Source organism: Abrus precatorius, unplaced genomic scaffold (genome assembly GCF_003935025.1).
Source record: "Abrus precatorius isolate BTA unplaced genomic scaffold, Abrus_2018 Scaffold8, whole genome shotgun sequence".
Lineage (NCBI taxonomy): Eukaryota > Viridiplantae > Streptophyta > Magnoliopsida > Fabales > Fabaceae > Abrus > Abrus precatorius.
Genome location: NW_020874428.1, coordinates 8732098 through 8747500, shown reverse-complemented (window position 1 = coordinate 8747500; position 15403 = coordinate 8732098). Strand labels below are relative to the sequence as shown.

Genomic DNA, 15403 nt, shown 5'->3' with positions numbered 1-15403 from the left:
TATATTTTTTATAAGAAAAATTAACGATTGAAGATAAATAATTAATAATAGTAAAATTTATTATAAAATAAGTATTTATTATAATTTTATAATTTTAATATAATAAATATATATTTTATAAAAACTTAGATGTTTAAACTCTTTCTACAGAGGCGATATTAACAAAAATTATTATTATTTTTTAGTTGAAGCGATGCTTATACAAGATTATGCATAAATGATTTGACAATATTTTCTGTCGAGCACGTGTTCGGTGTGTAATGGGAAGAAACTTGAAAATGAGGAGTGACGGAAGGGAAAATAGAATAAATTTCGACCGTGGCGTATGTGTCCCATTATTGGTCATTCCGTGGGAAAAGAAAAAAGAAAAATCTCCAAACCTAAAGGAGACACCGTTCAATTCAAAATCAGCCAAACACCACGAATGCCCTTTGAAAGTTGAAGCCATCGTTGTTTCTGTTCTTCGATTTGAATCAATGGGTGCAGAAGTTAAGATCTGGAATCCCATTGAAGTGGCTGAGCAAGCTCGTGAAGACTATGCCTCGCAGATTCTTCCCTCGCATCTCACCATTGACCCTTCCCTTTCCCTTCCTCAAATGACACCTCTCGTCCTGTTCGTTGTTCTAACCTTCTTTTATTTAAAGAAAACGTTCTTTTTCCATCTTTTTTTTTTCGCGCGCTTCTCTTTTGAATGTGCTTGGGGTTTCGTCGTTAAATTCGGATTTGGCCATTCTAGATTCCTGGGAATCGTTCTATTGCCTTAAATTTGGAGTTGTGTGGGTTGTAATGTGTGATATAATCTCTCTTTCGACGTTAAAGTTGATTCTTGGTTCCTTTTTGCGATTAAATGTATGCTGCTTCCTCTGCAATTCTTTAAATTCCGTGGTTTTCATGCGATTGTTTTTTCTTGTGATTATATGCAGTAAGTTGTGCAAGGATATGTTCAAGGCATGGTCAAATTTGGATGATTCTTGCTTTGCTGTTGAGAAAATTTCTGGGGGCATAACAAATTTGTGTGAGTTGTTTCTTGTTACTCAAAAAGAAAATAAAATCATATGCCAGTTTAATTGCTAAACCCAGAAAAATAATCAGCTTGACTTTTATGGTTGCTTAATTACTTCTTGTTTGTCCTTAGACTTGCTTGTGCAGATGTAGAACCTAACTGATGAATTTGTCATTGTGTGTCAGTACTCAAGGTTTCGGTTAAACAAGACAGTTGTATTGAGGAAATTATAACCATCAGACTGTATGGACCGAACACTGAGCACATTATCGATCGTCAGCGGGAATTGCAGGTTTGACACTGTAACGCATGACTACATATCATTTTGCCCTGATGTTGCTGTAATTTTATTTTGTTGTTTCTGCAAATATTGTTCTCTAGCTGAAGAATAATTAGAAGTTACGTATGATATCTTAAACTGTACACATGGTTATGGCAGTGCTTGTATGAATATTTTTCTGGATGGCACCATTTTCTATTATCGGGGTTTTCATCCGTTGACCATTGCAAGTTGACTTTGAATTATCGTTTTGAGTTTTACTAACCTTCAATTAAGATAAACTATCTTTGGCAATACAATAATTCATTCCTCTATTTTCTTTTTCCCCCCTTTTCTGAAGCAGCATAAAAAATAATTAAAAAATCTTATGATAATTTTGTGTTCCCATGTTAGATGGTGTTGCATAGAAAGATTCTCTCTCTTAGTTTTTTGATAATTAGAATTTTAATAATTACTTTCAATACAAAATATATCGACTCGTTAAATATGTTTTCTAGATTTCATTATTCTTCCATATGCTTGAGCTTAGATCAATTTAAAAATAATAATAACAATAAAGTCTAGAAAGGGGTAGACAAACCTCAACTTCCAACAACATTGAACTTCAAAGAAACATAAATCCCATGGATGTTCTGTACAACATTTTGCTTATTTGGCTGAAAAAGGAAAGAGAGAGAGGAGAAACCATTCTTGCACTTTGTACACATGCTTTACATTTATATTCCTGCATTGATATGCACAGAGGATCTCGGTTATGATGAGAGAAATATATGAATTCTAATGGTGCATTTTAGTTGATTTTTGAAACAATGTTTGCAAAACACTGTAGGTTAAAATAATAGAATTGTTAGATTATTTGCTTTTCTAATATACTAATTGCTTGTGAAACTTGTTGTTTAGGCCACCAAATACGTCACAGCTGCAGGATTTGGTGCTAAATGGCTTGGCATATTTGGGAATGGAACAGTACAATCTTTTATAAATGCAGAGACTCTATCTCCGTCAGGTACACATGACAAAAGTTCATGTTTAGAGCATGAGTGACAATGTCAGGATGATAAATGCTAATAATTCTTGTTTAATTGCAAACTCTTGGGTGTTCTTGATAATACTTCTCCAAAACTTAGGCATATCTAGACAATGAGTCTGTACCCAGTACTGCATGATTTCTGTAGCATTTATAGAAATTTCTTTTGGGTTGGATATGTCATTTCATGAAATAATATTAGGAACTATAGTCTTGTAGTATATTCTTTACTGGATATTTGTATTTAAAAAATTCTTAATTCTTACTGGATAAACTTTAACTTAATTCAGATTAGGATTACTATCTTTTACCTTTATTGACATAATGTCCTGTAGTAAATTCCTTACGGATTAACTCCATGCTTACATTGGATGGAGATCACTAGGTTTTACCTAATGATCCTATACTCATTTAGAAATAGTTGTGGGAGCATTGTACTCGCCTTCCCAACCTTAGACTTGTTGCTAACTGTTGATTGTGAGGAATCTCTAAGTTGAAGTTCTTATTGTTAATAACTAATTACTTAATATTTTGTTATTTGTCCCAACTTTTTATCAAATTCCCACACACACACACACACGCACCTTCTTTGAAATGTTTTAGTTGTAGGTTTCATTTGGAGTACAGTATTACTATTAGAATCTAATGTTGGCTTTCATTTAATCATGTGTTTATCTACAACCTGTTTAATGGGTTCATCAATGCTTTTTCTCCATGGCAGACATGCGGGAGCCAAAGCTGGCTGCTAAAATAGCTAAGCAACTTCAAAGATTTCATCATGTGGAAATTCCTGGTTCAAAGGAACCTCAATTATGGAACGATATCTGGAAGTTCTTTCACAAAGGTCCTTTATATTCTCTTCCTTGTAACTAATGTGGTCTTTGTCCATTTCTATTTATTTTTCTCTGGTTTCTTCTGTAATTTTGTTTGATTTTAATTTGATTTGTGTTTATTATTAGATCTTTGATTTTGACCCTGCTTTCTGTTTTTGGTCAAAGTTTTGAGATACCTTTCAGCTTTTTCAATTTTGGCACTCTTCCTGATTTTAGGATAGCATTTAGTACTCCAGAATGACCTGTTTTGCCTTGACAAGGATGTCTAAATAATGTTTTGGTCTTATAGATTTAGTTATACAATCTATTTGGTGTCTGTACTTTATTACATAGAGGGTTAATTCTATCTCCTTAGTCCTATGTGAGGATTACTGCTTCAACATCTTAAAGCTATCATCAATAGCTAGAGTAACCTATTGCAACATGCTTTTGTAGTGTGCATCCTTGAAAGTTTGGTATCTTAAGTATTTGAGCTATCAATTTTTTGTTTTCTTTTACAGCATCTGTTCTTGAATTTGATGATAGTAAAATGCAAGATACTTATGAGACAATTTCATTCAAGGAAGTTCACGATGAAATTGTTGAGCTCAAGGTACTTGCTCTTTCCATATATTTCTTTGCTGTTATCTATGTATTTATCTATCATTGTAATGCGGGAGTCAAAATGAATATAAAGTGCCACCATCTTTGGAGGTTTGATACTAATTACTAGATCCATCTTTGGAGGTTCGATGCTAATTACTAGATTTGAAAGTTAAGTTTTTATTTTAAATGGTGACTTGCTGTCTTTTCTTTCTTTTAATATAATTTACGTCAAGAAGAAGGATAAACAAGAGAAATTGAGAGAATTTGTGCGTGTGTTGGTTTCATGTTGGAAAATATATTTATATTGTCTGTCATTAATACAAGAATAATCATAATTAAAAATAAGAATATACGGTTACCTAATAAACATAATTACAAGAGTAAAATTTCATATTTACATATTTTTGTGTTCATATAACATATCACTTTCCATTCCATTTTCCATTTATGTGTTCATGAAGATAACTTACAAATTTGTGATAATATTTGAAAAGACTGAATTAGTGGTAGTGATTGACTGATTTTATGTTAACAATTTTTCTGTTGACAGATTTTTTATTTTTAAAATTTGCCACAGGGATTGTGTGATCGACTCAAATCTCCTATAATTTTTGCTCACAATGACTTGCTTTCTGGAAATATAATGATTAATTATGAAGAAGGTATCCACATACCTTTATTGTCAGCATACTTGTGCTTCCACCTTGTTATTGTAGATTTTATTTATTTATTTATTACAGAAGTTACTATAGATTTTAAGGCACACTTTTGGTAACTTTTGTAACTTTTCTTATGCTTGCCACGTTGTATATGGCACTTGTATGAATCCTTGATTGAGAGTTGACAGTTCGATAGTATCACTAATCTTCATCTTTACAAAAAATGATAAATAGTTATTTTTGTTTCCTTTGTCTTTCTTCCTAAAATATGTGCATGGTATTATTGATCAGTACTGCAATTTATTTATTTCGGAATAGAGAGCCAATTTTCAAATTTAATGGGGTCAGTGTTTCTCAAATAGAAGTTGTTATATCTGTTTTTCTTCAATGATTGGTAAATGTTTGAGTACAAAATTACTTTCCAGTAAGAATCATGAGCTTGATATGGTAGCTCCCATTTTAATTGTTAAGGAATTAAACTAAAGCAGAAGAAATGAAGTATAATGGTGAGTTTGATAGCTGGAATTTGTGATGTGAATACATAAATTATTTCACTTTATAACAATGTCATAAGGGCTTGCCTCTGGAATTTGCATTTGATATTGGCAATAGTTTAACATTCACATGTGAAGTGGGAATGCTTTGGTAACCAACTTAATCATTAATTCATCTGAGCTTTTCATCGTCAATTTTCTTTTTAATTTGTTCTGACAATTCTGCAGATAAACTCTACTTCATTGATTATGAATATGCATCCTACAACTACAGAGGTTATGATATAGGAAACCACTTTGCAGAATATGCTGGCTTTGAATGCGACTCTGACTTGTAAGTTCTTTAGTGCTGCTCTCCTTTAGTGTCATGATTTGTTTGTTAATAACTTCAACGTTTTTTTTAATGCAGGTACCCAAATATGAATGAACAATATCATTTTTTCAGGCATTACTTACAACCTGACAAACCACACCAGGTACTAATCACTGTGAAGGGAATTAAATTTTTGAAATTGTATTTTATTTTGTTGTCTTAAGAATATTATTCATCTCTAAAATGAGATGCACAGTCAATTTCTTCATACTTACAGTCTGGTTTGTTAGAGGATAAAAACCCATTTAAGTAGTGCTTAGCATTTGTAAGGGTATCCTGGTTAAATTTCTGATTCCTTGTTGTAATGGACCATAAAAGATTTTTCTGTAAGGGGACTGTGAATGGCGATGAAATAGGCCCATTCTTCCTTATATTATTACTTGCTGCCAAATTCATAGTCCTGAGCTAATGAAATTTATTTGGTTAGGGGTGGTGATTGCATGTTACTCCCAAGTCCCAAGATATATTCTGTGGTTTTCCATTACTTTTGGGTCACTTCAAAGTTGTAGCCCTTTGGTGCATTTACTGTCTGGTTGGCCTTACGGTTTACTGTTGGATTGATGTATGATATTACTGGTTTGCCACAGTTGATGTCACAAAACCACCCAAATATCGTCCTGAAATCCCTAATTTTGTCCTACACCTTGAATTTTCTTGTATATTTGACTTCTTGATTTAGCCAGCATACCTTGTTGCATATTGCCTACTAATAATATTATCTATGTAGAATACACATGCTCGTAAGAATATGCAAGTTACTTGTATTGTATACAATATAATCACTCAGTAGTTTTTGGCTTTATCCCCCTTCCTATTGTTTGTCTCCTGTGTTTTACCTTATTATTTACATATTTACAGGTGTCTGAGAAAGATCTTGAAATTTTGTATGTTGAGGCAAATACATTTTCCCTTGCCTCGCACGTTTTCTGGGCATTGTGGGGGCTAATTCAGGTATTATATTTCCTCTTATATGCTTGTTATGCTTCTAATCAAATGATATCCATGACTGTTGATATTTCTTTTGATGATAAACAGGCAAAAATGTCTCCAATTGATTTTGATTATCTTGGCTACTTTTTCCTTCGATACAACGAGTACAAAAGGCAGAAAGACAAGCATTTCTTGCTGGTGCGATCCTACCTAACAGGATCGAAGAATGAGTAGTTTATACATGCCCAATCACTCGTGGGTTTTGTATGTCAAGTGTGTAGCATGAGGCCCCTGATTTTTAATTTAATGTGTGTAAAATATATTTTTAGACACTTAAAACAATAATGGCAAATTGAGCGTTTAGTTTTTGGTTTTTGAGCTGGTGGCTCTTCTGCCTTCTTAATGTTGTAATCCTGGAAAATATAGGCGATCTAAATTCATACATCATTCATTTTCCTTGTATTGTAACAAATTCCTCACTGACGTTGTACTTGAGAATGATGGCAATAGAATGGGTCCTATAGTACCCATTTTCATATCAATATTTTAAAAAATTACACTTAGCCATATATATTCATTCCTTGGGTATCCAAATTTTCATGTCTGCATTCACTGTTTATATATATATATCCAAGTATAATTTTTCCTTTTTTTTTTAATGAAATAATGCAACCAATATTATAAAATAATGAGCATTTTTAAAATATTTTAAATAAAATACAAAATAACAAATAAAATATTAAAATAACAAATAAAATATATATAATCGAATCACACTTAGCAAAGTTTTACTTTTGAATTTGCAGAACTTTTTACAATACAAAGCACAGGTCCATTTCAAGATAATTTGCCAGTTGTTGCATTGACTACAACAGATTTAGCATAAAATTATGTTAAAATGAATCCAATTTTTGGCTGTAATATGTCTAAGAGCACAAATTAAACCTTAACTAATACAAACCTACCATGCTACCTCAACTTAATTCCATACCTCTCCCTCGACGTTAGCTTCTGAATTGTTGCCCCAAATTTTCACTAAAATTAATCTATAGAAGCTTTCCCTTGCTTTCATAATGCTAACGTCTATTGACCTTGATACGAGGCCATCCGTTTTGAGCATTAAAATGTCTGTTGTGCTTCATTAGGTTTTCCATTCATAAGGCCATGTGTAAAATTGCTTTAATAATGTGAAATAATATGAAATACTAGTGTTTAGATAATACACACACGCAATATGAGTAGACATTCTTAACCACAGTAGTCAAAGTCGCATGTCGGAATGTAGAATTGTACTATTCTATGATCTTTGGCCACGCTTCTGTGCTAGCTCGCATTTGGAATCACGAAATAGCAAGATTGTTGGGATCGCACGAGCTCGACTGTAAAATCGTTGAGGATGGACAATCTCAGCGCGCAGAGAAGTTTCTATTTTGGCCCAATGACTCGCGACCTAACCCAATTTCATTAAAGTCGATGAAAACCCTAAAATCCTAAAAACTTAAATCTGCAACTTCTTTCTATCTCCTCTACTATGCTTTGTGACTTCTTCCTTTCTCCTTTGCTCTGCGACTTCCTTCCACTCCGCAAAATCCACTTGTGTTTCTCCGGTATGATTTGACTCCAACGACTCGGTCTGTTCTGTGATTTGGTTCTACTCTTCGCTGAGATTTTCTACTTTCTGTCCTCTATTTTTTTCTTCTTCACCTTCATCATCTTTAGGTTACTATGGGTGACTGGGTGGGAATGTTCTTTGTTTTGTTTGTTATGGGTGGATTTATTCACTGCTATTATACAAAATGGTTTTAACTAGTAGTCAGAGTTCTCCTTCCAAGTCATTACCAAAGAATACACTGGGAAACAAGAGTGATGTAGCATAGCAACATGGGATTGCAATTGAAGGTGTAACACCTTATTTATTTCCAAATATTTTCCAATGAGATATTTTTGCAAGTAGAAAGGGATAATAAAAATTTCATTTCAAATGGTTTCAAGTACAGGGTTTCAATAAAGTATTTCAAAATATGGGATGGGTTACAATTTCAATCAAAATAAATGCTACAGGACTCATTCAACAAATTACAATTTTTAAAATAAAATCTAAGTCCTATAGCAGTGTCATCCATCCCATTCACTAAGCTTGGTGTTGATCGTCTTGGTCACCTAAAAAATAAATATAAGGGGTGAGTCCTCTACAATATCACATACACACACAGAGAGACTCACCTTGCATATTCCAAACATTTCCTAACATAGTTAAAATCATAAAATGCGTAAACATAAATTAATTCTTTCTAACATGGCACACATTGCATTCACAATACTATGGCAAGTCAACCACACACATTGTCATTTCACACTGATTCATACACATGTGCACTCACTACATCTTCAGTCGATCCACACACACACGCACTCACTGCACATTAGCCACGCTCTCTATGGCACTGTGATCACAGTTTGCTAACGCCCTCAACCTCAGGGTCTTACTCAGTTTCATTCCATAGATGGTCGCCAGTTAGCCCTCGCTTCACGGATACAACACGTGCAGTCACGGGCTCCTTAGCAAAGGTATTGGTCAGAGGCCGAATCAGGAGAAGAGTGTGTGAACTGTGGTGCATCCACGCTCACTTCCACCCTCTTTTTCCAAAGATATTTTTACCGTCCACATCTTTCACACCCTCAGTGTATCGCTATAACCATTCAAAGTTTCAATCATTCCAAACACAAACACAAGCACGTTCACATTCATCATGCCATTTGCACACATTCTCAATCATATTATCGCATTCATTCTCACACATGGCATGTACGTACATGATGAATGAAATATTTTCTCATTTGCAAAAAGATTTGTCGTGAACCTTCATCAAAATATGCAGAAAAATTTATGTAGTCTAGGATGCAAGCCTAAGTCGTCTCCCATGAATCATTGGACAAGTGACCAAATATCAAACATGTAGTGTGCAATGTATTTAGAAAGCAAGTAAAAAAAGGGGGGGTTTTGTGATTTCAAGTTCAATCAACTTAAGTAGAAAATTAAATTGCAAAGTTCAATCGATAAAATGTAGTAACCCCTAGTTCATTCATATAAACTCTATCCCTATTCCCCTCAAGATTTAATACTCTTCCTCTCCTCCCAGAATTAGGTTGATTTAACAAGCGAAAATCAACCTTATGTTTTCATATGAATTAACCAATCCAATGAACTCCAATATCTCATTCCTTGATTACGCAATCTTGGAATTAAACAAGAATCAAGCAATTCAAATTTAGAATTTCCTTAAAACGAATTAGGGTTCATTCCGCAATGCTCCCCTCATTCAACCATTAATTCAATTCAGGAGTTTGGGAGGAAGAAATTCATGGAAGAAAAAGATTTGCATTAACATTCAAAAAACAAGAATTCAAGAATTCATATAAACTTACTAGAGATTTCAAGAAAATTAACCCTTCATGAGGATGGGTCTGACAATTGCAAAATGAAAGTAAAGAGAAATCAATAACATCAATACAAAAATCAAAGAGAAGTAAGGAGAAAATGGAAATCAAACCCTAGGTTGGACCCTTGGCTGTCATTCAAGGCCACCCTAGGCTCTCCAAGTGTCCTAAATTTAGTAAAGAAGAGAAAAGGTACAAAAAGTGTAAGAACTCCCTACCCTAATTTGGTAAAAATCTATTTATACTAAAGTTGGCGCCGCCCAAAGTAATTACTCTCATTCTTTCATAGTAACCACGCGCAGCATCAGTTGAGTTTTTCCTCTCTGGAGTGATTACTATGAATATTCATAGTAATTACGAGCAGCACTGGGACATTTTGGGTCTCTGGAGTGATTACTATGAATATCATAGTAGTTACGTGCAGCACCTTCAATTTTTGCATGCTCTGGAGTGATTACTATGAATATTCATAGTAACCACGCACAGGTTTGGTTGATTCTAGGCTGCTGTAGTTGTCACTTTAAGCTTTGGAAGTGATCACTTTGGTCCCTTTGCTGGAAGTGACTTGCTGTAGTTGTCACTATCAATATTGAAAGTAGTTACTTTCACCTCAAATTCCTCAAAATCCAATAATTCTTCAAAATAAGCTTGGGGATTCCTGCCATATTATTCAAATGATCAAAATATGTAAAATAAACTATCTAAATTCATGTAAATTAACAAAAAACTAAGAAACCTATATTATTTAGCCTAATTGGAATATTCATCTTATTTACACTATCTAAGTCTATTCTTTTCTATAAAAAGTAATAAATGATGTATAAAAATGTAGATTCATCAGTACACATTCAACCACATTATACTAAAACACCCAATTTTCCACCACAATCCTATCGCAATTTAAAGCACTTCATCATACCTATCACTCAAAACCTATCACATTATGATTAACACAAAATTTCTATTAAGACACATTTTCCTATGTCTTATTTCAATCACATTCCATTACATAACAATATAAACAAATTCCAATACAATGTGATCACTGTGTGCGAAAATCGTGAACACACTGAAGGATTTAAATGAAATTCAATTTGTGCGTGTTCACTTTAAATGGACAAAATTAACACTTCAGAGAGTGTTTTATAGGCAGTGCAATGCATGTATTCACTTTAAGCATTTAAAGTGAACACTTCAAAGAGTTACTTGAGTCACATAGCTTACGCGTGTACACTTTAAATGGACAAAGTTAACACTTCAAAGGCTAATGTGAGGGATCTGGATGCTCATGTACACTTTAAACGCTTAAAGTGTACACTTTCGAGGTCAATGTCTGTAACGCCCCGAATTTTGTGATAATAATTATTGTTATTTATATAAAATCTAAATGCATATATATGTGTGTGTAAGTGTAAATGGATATTAAAAATTTGCATTGGATGCGTAATGATGGTATTTTGTGTGTAATAAGTATGAATATATGTACATATATGAATGTTGTGGATGTGTGTATATATATGGGTATGCATGACTGGATAGGGCTGAAATGGGCTAAGTGCTTAAGTGCAGGGCATACTACTGGGCTGTTCTCGCTGCAGCGAGAGGATTCTCGCTGTAGCGAGAGGGCCCTAGGAGGATGGACCAAAATTGTCGCCTTCTCGCTGTAGCGAGAGACGTCTCGCTGTAGCGACAGAGCAACAGTTTGGAGTGTATTTCTGGGTACAGTTTCGCTGTACCAAGAAGGTCTCGCTATAGAGAGATTCTGCAGAAACCAGGGTGCAATTTCGTCTGAGATTTTTGCCTTCGTAGCGAGAGTGTCGCAACCAGAAAAGGATTTAAAGGGGGTTAAGGTTCAGGGAGAGTTATTTCTCCCTCTCCCTTTGAAATCCCTTCGATCCTCTCATTCCTAAACCCTTTTCTACTGATTTCATTGCCTCCAAAGTCGTTCAGAAGCTTGATTGAAAGTTAAATCCGTGTGGGGAACGCTTGGAGGTGAGTCTTAATGGTTAGGGTTTCAGTTTTTCATTCCCTTTATTTGTTTTCGTGGTTTCCCTGGGTTCTCATGGAGTTTCTTCATGTGTTTAGGATGAAATTTGTGACGGGGGAGCACTTCTTAGTGGATTTAGCGTGTGGGACGTTGATCCAAGGTAAGGGGGGACTCTATCATACTCTATTATGTGTGATTTGCTGTTAATTATTGAATATTGTGATGTAACTGGGTGAGATGTGAATTGTATGCTAGATGTAGCATGATAGAATGAATATTGTGAACAAATGTGGGCTTGAGGGCCGTGTAATATAGATGAATATTGGCTATGTACCACGTAAGTTGAAATGAATGTGGGCCTAGTACCGTGTATTTGAATGCAATGTGGGCTGTGTGCCGTGTGTGAGCATGATTATTGCATACGTGAATGAAAAATGTGTGAGTGGGTGTGTTAGCGCCGTTGTAGTGTGCTGTGATGGTTCAGTGATACACTGGGGGTGTGGAAGATGAGGACGGTAGAAATACCTTGGAGAAGGGAGAGTGGTGGTGACACCAACTGTGGAATGGGTGCACCACGGGCCACACACTCTCTTCCAAACTAGACCTCTGACCATTACCTTTGCTAAGCGGCTCGTGACTGCCCACGTGGTATCCATGAGGCGGGGGTAACCGGCGACCATTCATGGTGTAAATCTGTGATCACAGTGCCATAGTGAGTGTGGCTGGTGTGCGTATGCATGAGTTTGTATGTTGTACTTATGGATGTGAAATGCTGCCGATGCCATAAGTGCATCATTGTTAAAATGACATGAATTGTGTGATAATGCTGCCTGTAATTATCTTTGTTTAATGTATTGGAAATGTGCTGGAGGTGAGACTCTATGTTAATTGTGTGTTTTTGGGTAGTGTAGAGTTCTCACCCTTACATTCATTTTTTAGGAAATCAAGATTGATTAGCACCAGACTCCGTGAAGAGGTGGATGGAATTGCTATAGGACTTAGGATATTATTTTAAAAACTGTTGTATTTGAATAAGTCCTGTAGCAACTGTTTGATATAATTTGTAACCCCTTTCTTTATTTGAAATGTTTGACGAAACTTGGATTAAAAATGGAAGTTATATTATTTCAAAAAATTTCAAAATTCCTTATTTATTGAAATTAAATTTAAGGTGTTACAATGTCCATTCTTCTCACTGAGTCATGATGCGCGTTAACACTTTAAGTGCACAAAGTGTGATCGTGTATGTCTTCAGCTTATGAATCATGTACAATCGCCTTTGTATGACTACTTCAAGTGCATAGAGTGTTAACTTTAGAGGAAAAACAAGCAGTCCTAAGCAATTGCGTGTTCACTTGAAGTGTTTGAAGTGAACACTTCAGAGATCAACTTCATCTATATAGCTTCTGCCTCTCATTTGCATCAATAAAGTGAACACTTCAGTAATTAGCACTCCCTTAGACTCAAATCTTCTCACTTTTATGAACTCTTGTGCTTCTTAAATTGACATCTACAACACAAAACCGAGATTATGCATAATTGTACAGAACAAAAATTAGAAATATGCAGAAATGAAATTCAAAGTTATGTAGAATTTAAAAAAATCAAAATTCAAGTTCAAACAAAAATAAAGAAAAAGGTTAAAAAATGTGAGTTGCCTCTCACAAAGTGGTCTTTTAACATCTCTAGCTTGACGTCTCGTGTTTCTCAATCTTGAGAAACCAATTTGATGCAAGAATTTTCTGTGTTCAATTTCTTCCCTACAACTAAAAATCAGAATTAGAAAAATGAAATAAAAAACAAAAATTAACAAAAGTTCAGAACGAAAGAAGCAAGAGTTGCTCTTTTAACATCACTAGCTTGACGCCTCGTAACCTTTAACTCTAGGGGATAACTTTGATGGTAATAGTTCTTGTTCTATCCTTATGTTTTTCCCCTTTTTCTTACTAACTTGCAGCTCTTTATCTCTGTGAGCACCTGAAGGAAATAACTTTGGAAGAGCTTCCAGCTGCCTAACATACTCAGTAAACTTATCCTCATGCTCTTCATTGTCTTGATATCTAACAGCAGCAAGGACTTCTTTTAGTGTAAGATCATCATTTTGTTTTTTCAACTTTTTAGTTCTTCCTTCATGTTGTGTCTTATTGTTGTCCTTAGGCTATTCTCTTCTTAAAAGAGTAATATATTCTCCTTTGAAATCATATTGTTTCTTTTCTTTCAATTTCTTAAAATTAGATTTTTCCTCCTCTGCTTGGTGACTATAAATCTTTGTTCCACTTCTTATCATGATAGCATGACATTGCTCTCTCAGATTTACATTAGTACTGCTAGGGAATCTTCCTTCTTCTCTGTTTGCCAATTGCTCAGCTAGTTGTCCTATCTAAGTTGGATGCTTCTTGATTTTTGAAACAAGTTTGAGTAGCTTCCATAAATTGTAGAAAATTTTTCCCCATTTTATTCATCCTCTCAGACAGAGGTTTTGTGAACTGTTGCCCTATTGAAGGCTGAGATGAGGAATCCCCTTAGAAATATTGCTGATGAAGTTGAAGTCTTGCATTAGAAATTGGAAAAAATGTATTATTACTAGCAGGATTATGTGGATTCCACTTGTAGAATTGTTGATTTCTATTATCTGGATGTTGAAATCCATGTTGAAAAGATTGTTGCTGCCTTTGATAGTTTCTCATGTAGTTGATCTGTTCTTGTGGCTCAAATGTAGACACATCACATGCACTATTGGCATGATTTTCACCAAAGAAATCACAAATCAACAGAGTGTTTTGGACAAGTCTAGCTTGGAGATTATTAATCTGTTGCATTAGAGCAGTAATCTACTTAGAAAATAATTGATTTTGGAGCTAATTTTGTGCAAGAAGAGTCTCTATAGCTTTGACTTCATATCCAGTGTTTCGTCTAGAATGTCTTAGATTAAAATTTTGATACATAGAAGAAGCCATCATCTCAATAATCCTTTGAGCCTCTTCCAAAGATTTGGTATTCAAGGAACCTCCTGCAGCTGCATCCACCATGGTTCTGGTTGCTGCATTCATCCCATTATAGAACGTTTCCAATTGCATTCACTCTGGAATACAATAGTGTGGACATCTTCTCAAAAGTTCCTTATACCTTTCCCATGCTTCATATAGTGACTCTTCTTCCTGCTACACAAAAGATGTGATCTCTCCTCTCAACTTAGCAGCCTTGGATGGAGGGAAATATTTGGTCAGGAACTTGTTCACAAGGTCTGTCTATGTGGTGATGCTCCCTTGAGGTTGTGCTTGCAACCAACACTTAGCTTTGTCTCTCAAAGAAAATGAAAACAGTCTTAGCCTTATCGCATCTTCACTCACACCATTCATCCTTATTATATCACAAAGATGCAAAAAATTAGAGATATGCAAGTTAGGATAATAAAAAATTCCACCAGAAAACTGACCTTGCTATACCAAATGAAGCGAGGCTGGCTTAATCTCAAAGTGATTAGCTTGGATGGTAGGCTCAAATTGAAGAATTGTATCCTTGCATATTTGGTTTAGCATAGTATCCCAAAGTTCTCATTCTATTTTGGTCAGCCATTCTGGTTTCCTGAGGTGTTTATTGTGGAGGAGGAGTAAATTGAAAATCAACAGATTTTGGTGGAGAAGGTGTGGATTCTAGCTCTTGGTCTTTGCGTATTAAATTTTCTGCTCTTATTTCATTTCTTAATCTTCTTAATGTCCTATCAATGTCTGGATCAAACACAAGAGCAGCTTTGTTTTTTATTTTTACCTCGCATAAAACACAAAGAAACTAAA

At 34.8% G+C, this 15403-nt stretch overlaps 1 protein-coding gene and 1 non-coding gene across 4 annotated transcripts; both read left to right on the top strand.

Annotated features, from left to right (window-relative positions):
• Nucleotides 1-340: 340 nt before the first annotated feature.
• Nucleotides 341-6749, top strand: LOC113847192 (probable ethanolamine kinase). Of its 3 annotated transcripts, none has more exons than XM_027476125.1 (12): nt 343-403; nt 435-613; nt 924-1015; nt 1189-1295; nt 2184-2289; nt 3032-3154; nt 3644-3735; nt 4306-4390; nt 5110-5215; nt 5327-5357; nt 6113-6205; nt 6290-6584. In XM_027476125.1, the coding sequence occupies exons 2-12, from the start codon at nt 477-479 to the stop codon at nt 6416-6418; spliced, it is 1101 nt and encodes a 366-aa protein (XP_027331926.1). In that variant the 5' UTR covers nt 343-403; nt 435-476; the 3' UTR covers nt 6419-6584. The 3 variants fall into 3 exon arrangements, with proteins under 3 accessions (XP_027331924.1, XP_027331926.1, XP_027331925.1); XM_027476124.1 differs by having other exon boundaries at nt 5291-5357; XM_027476123.1 differs by having other exon boundaries at nt 341-613; nt 5291-5357; nt 6290-6749.
• A 7947-nt stretch (nt 6750-14696) lies between these two features.
• Nucleotides 14697-14803, top strand: LOC113848650. Its single transcript, XR_003501914.1, has one exon. It is a non-coding gene; the product is annotated as a small nucleolar RNA R71 (small nucleolar RNA).
• The last annotated feature ends 600 nt before the right edge of the window (nt 14804-15403 follow it).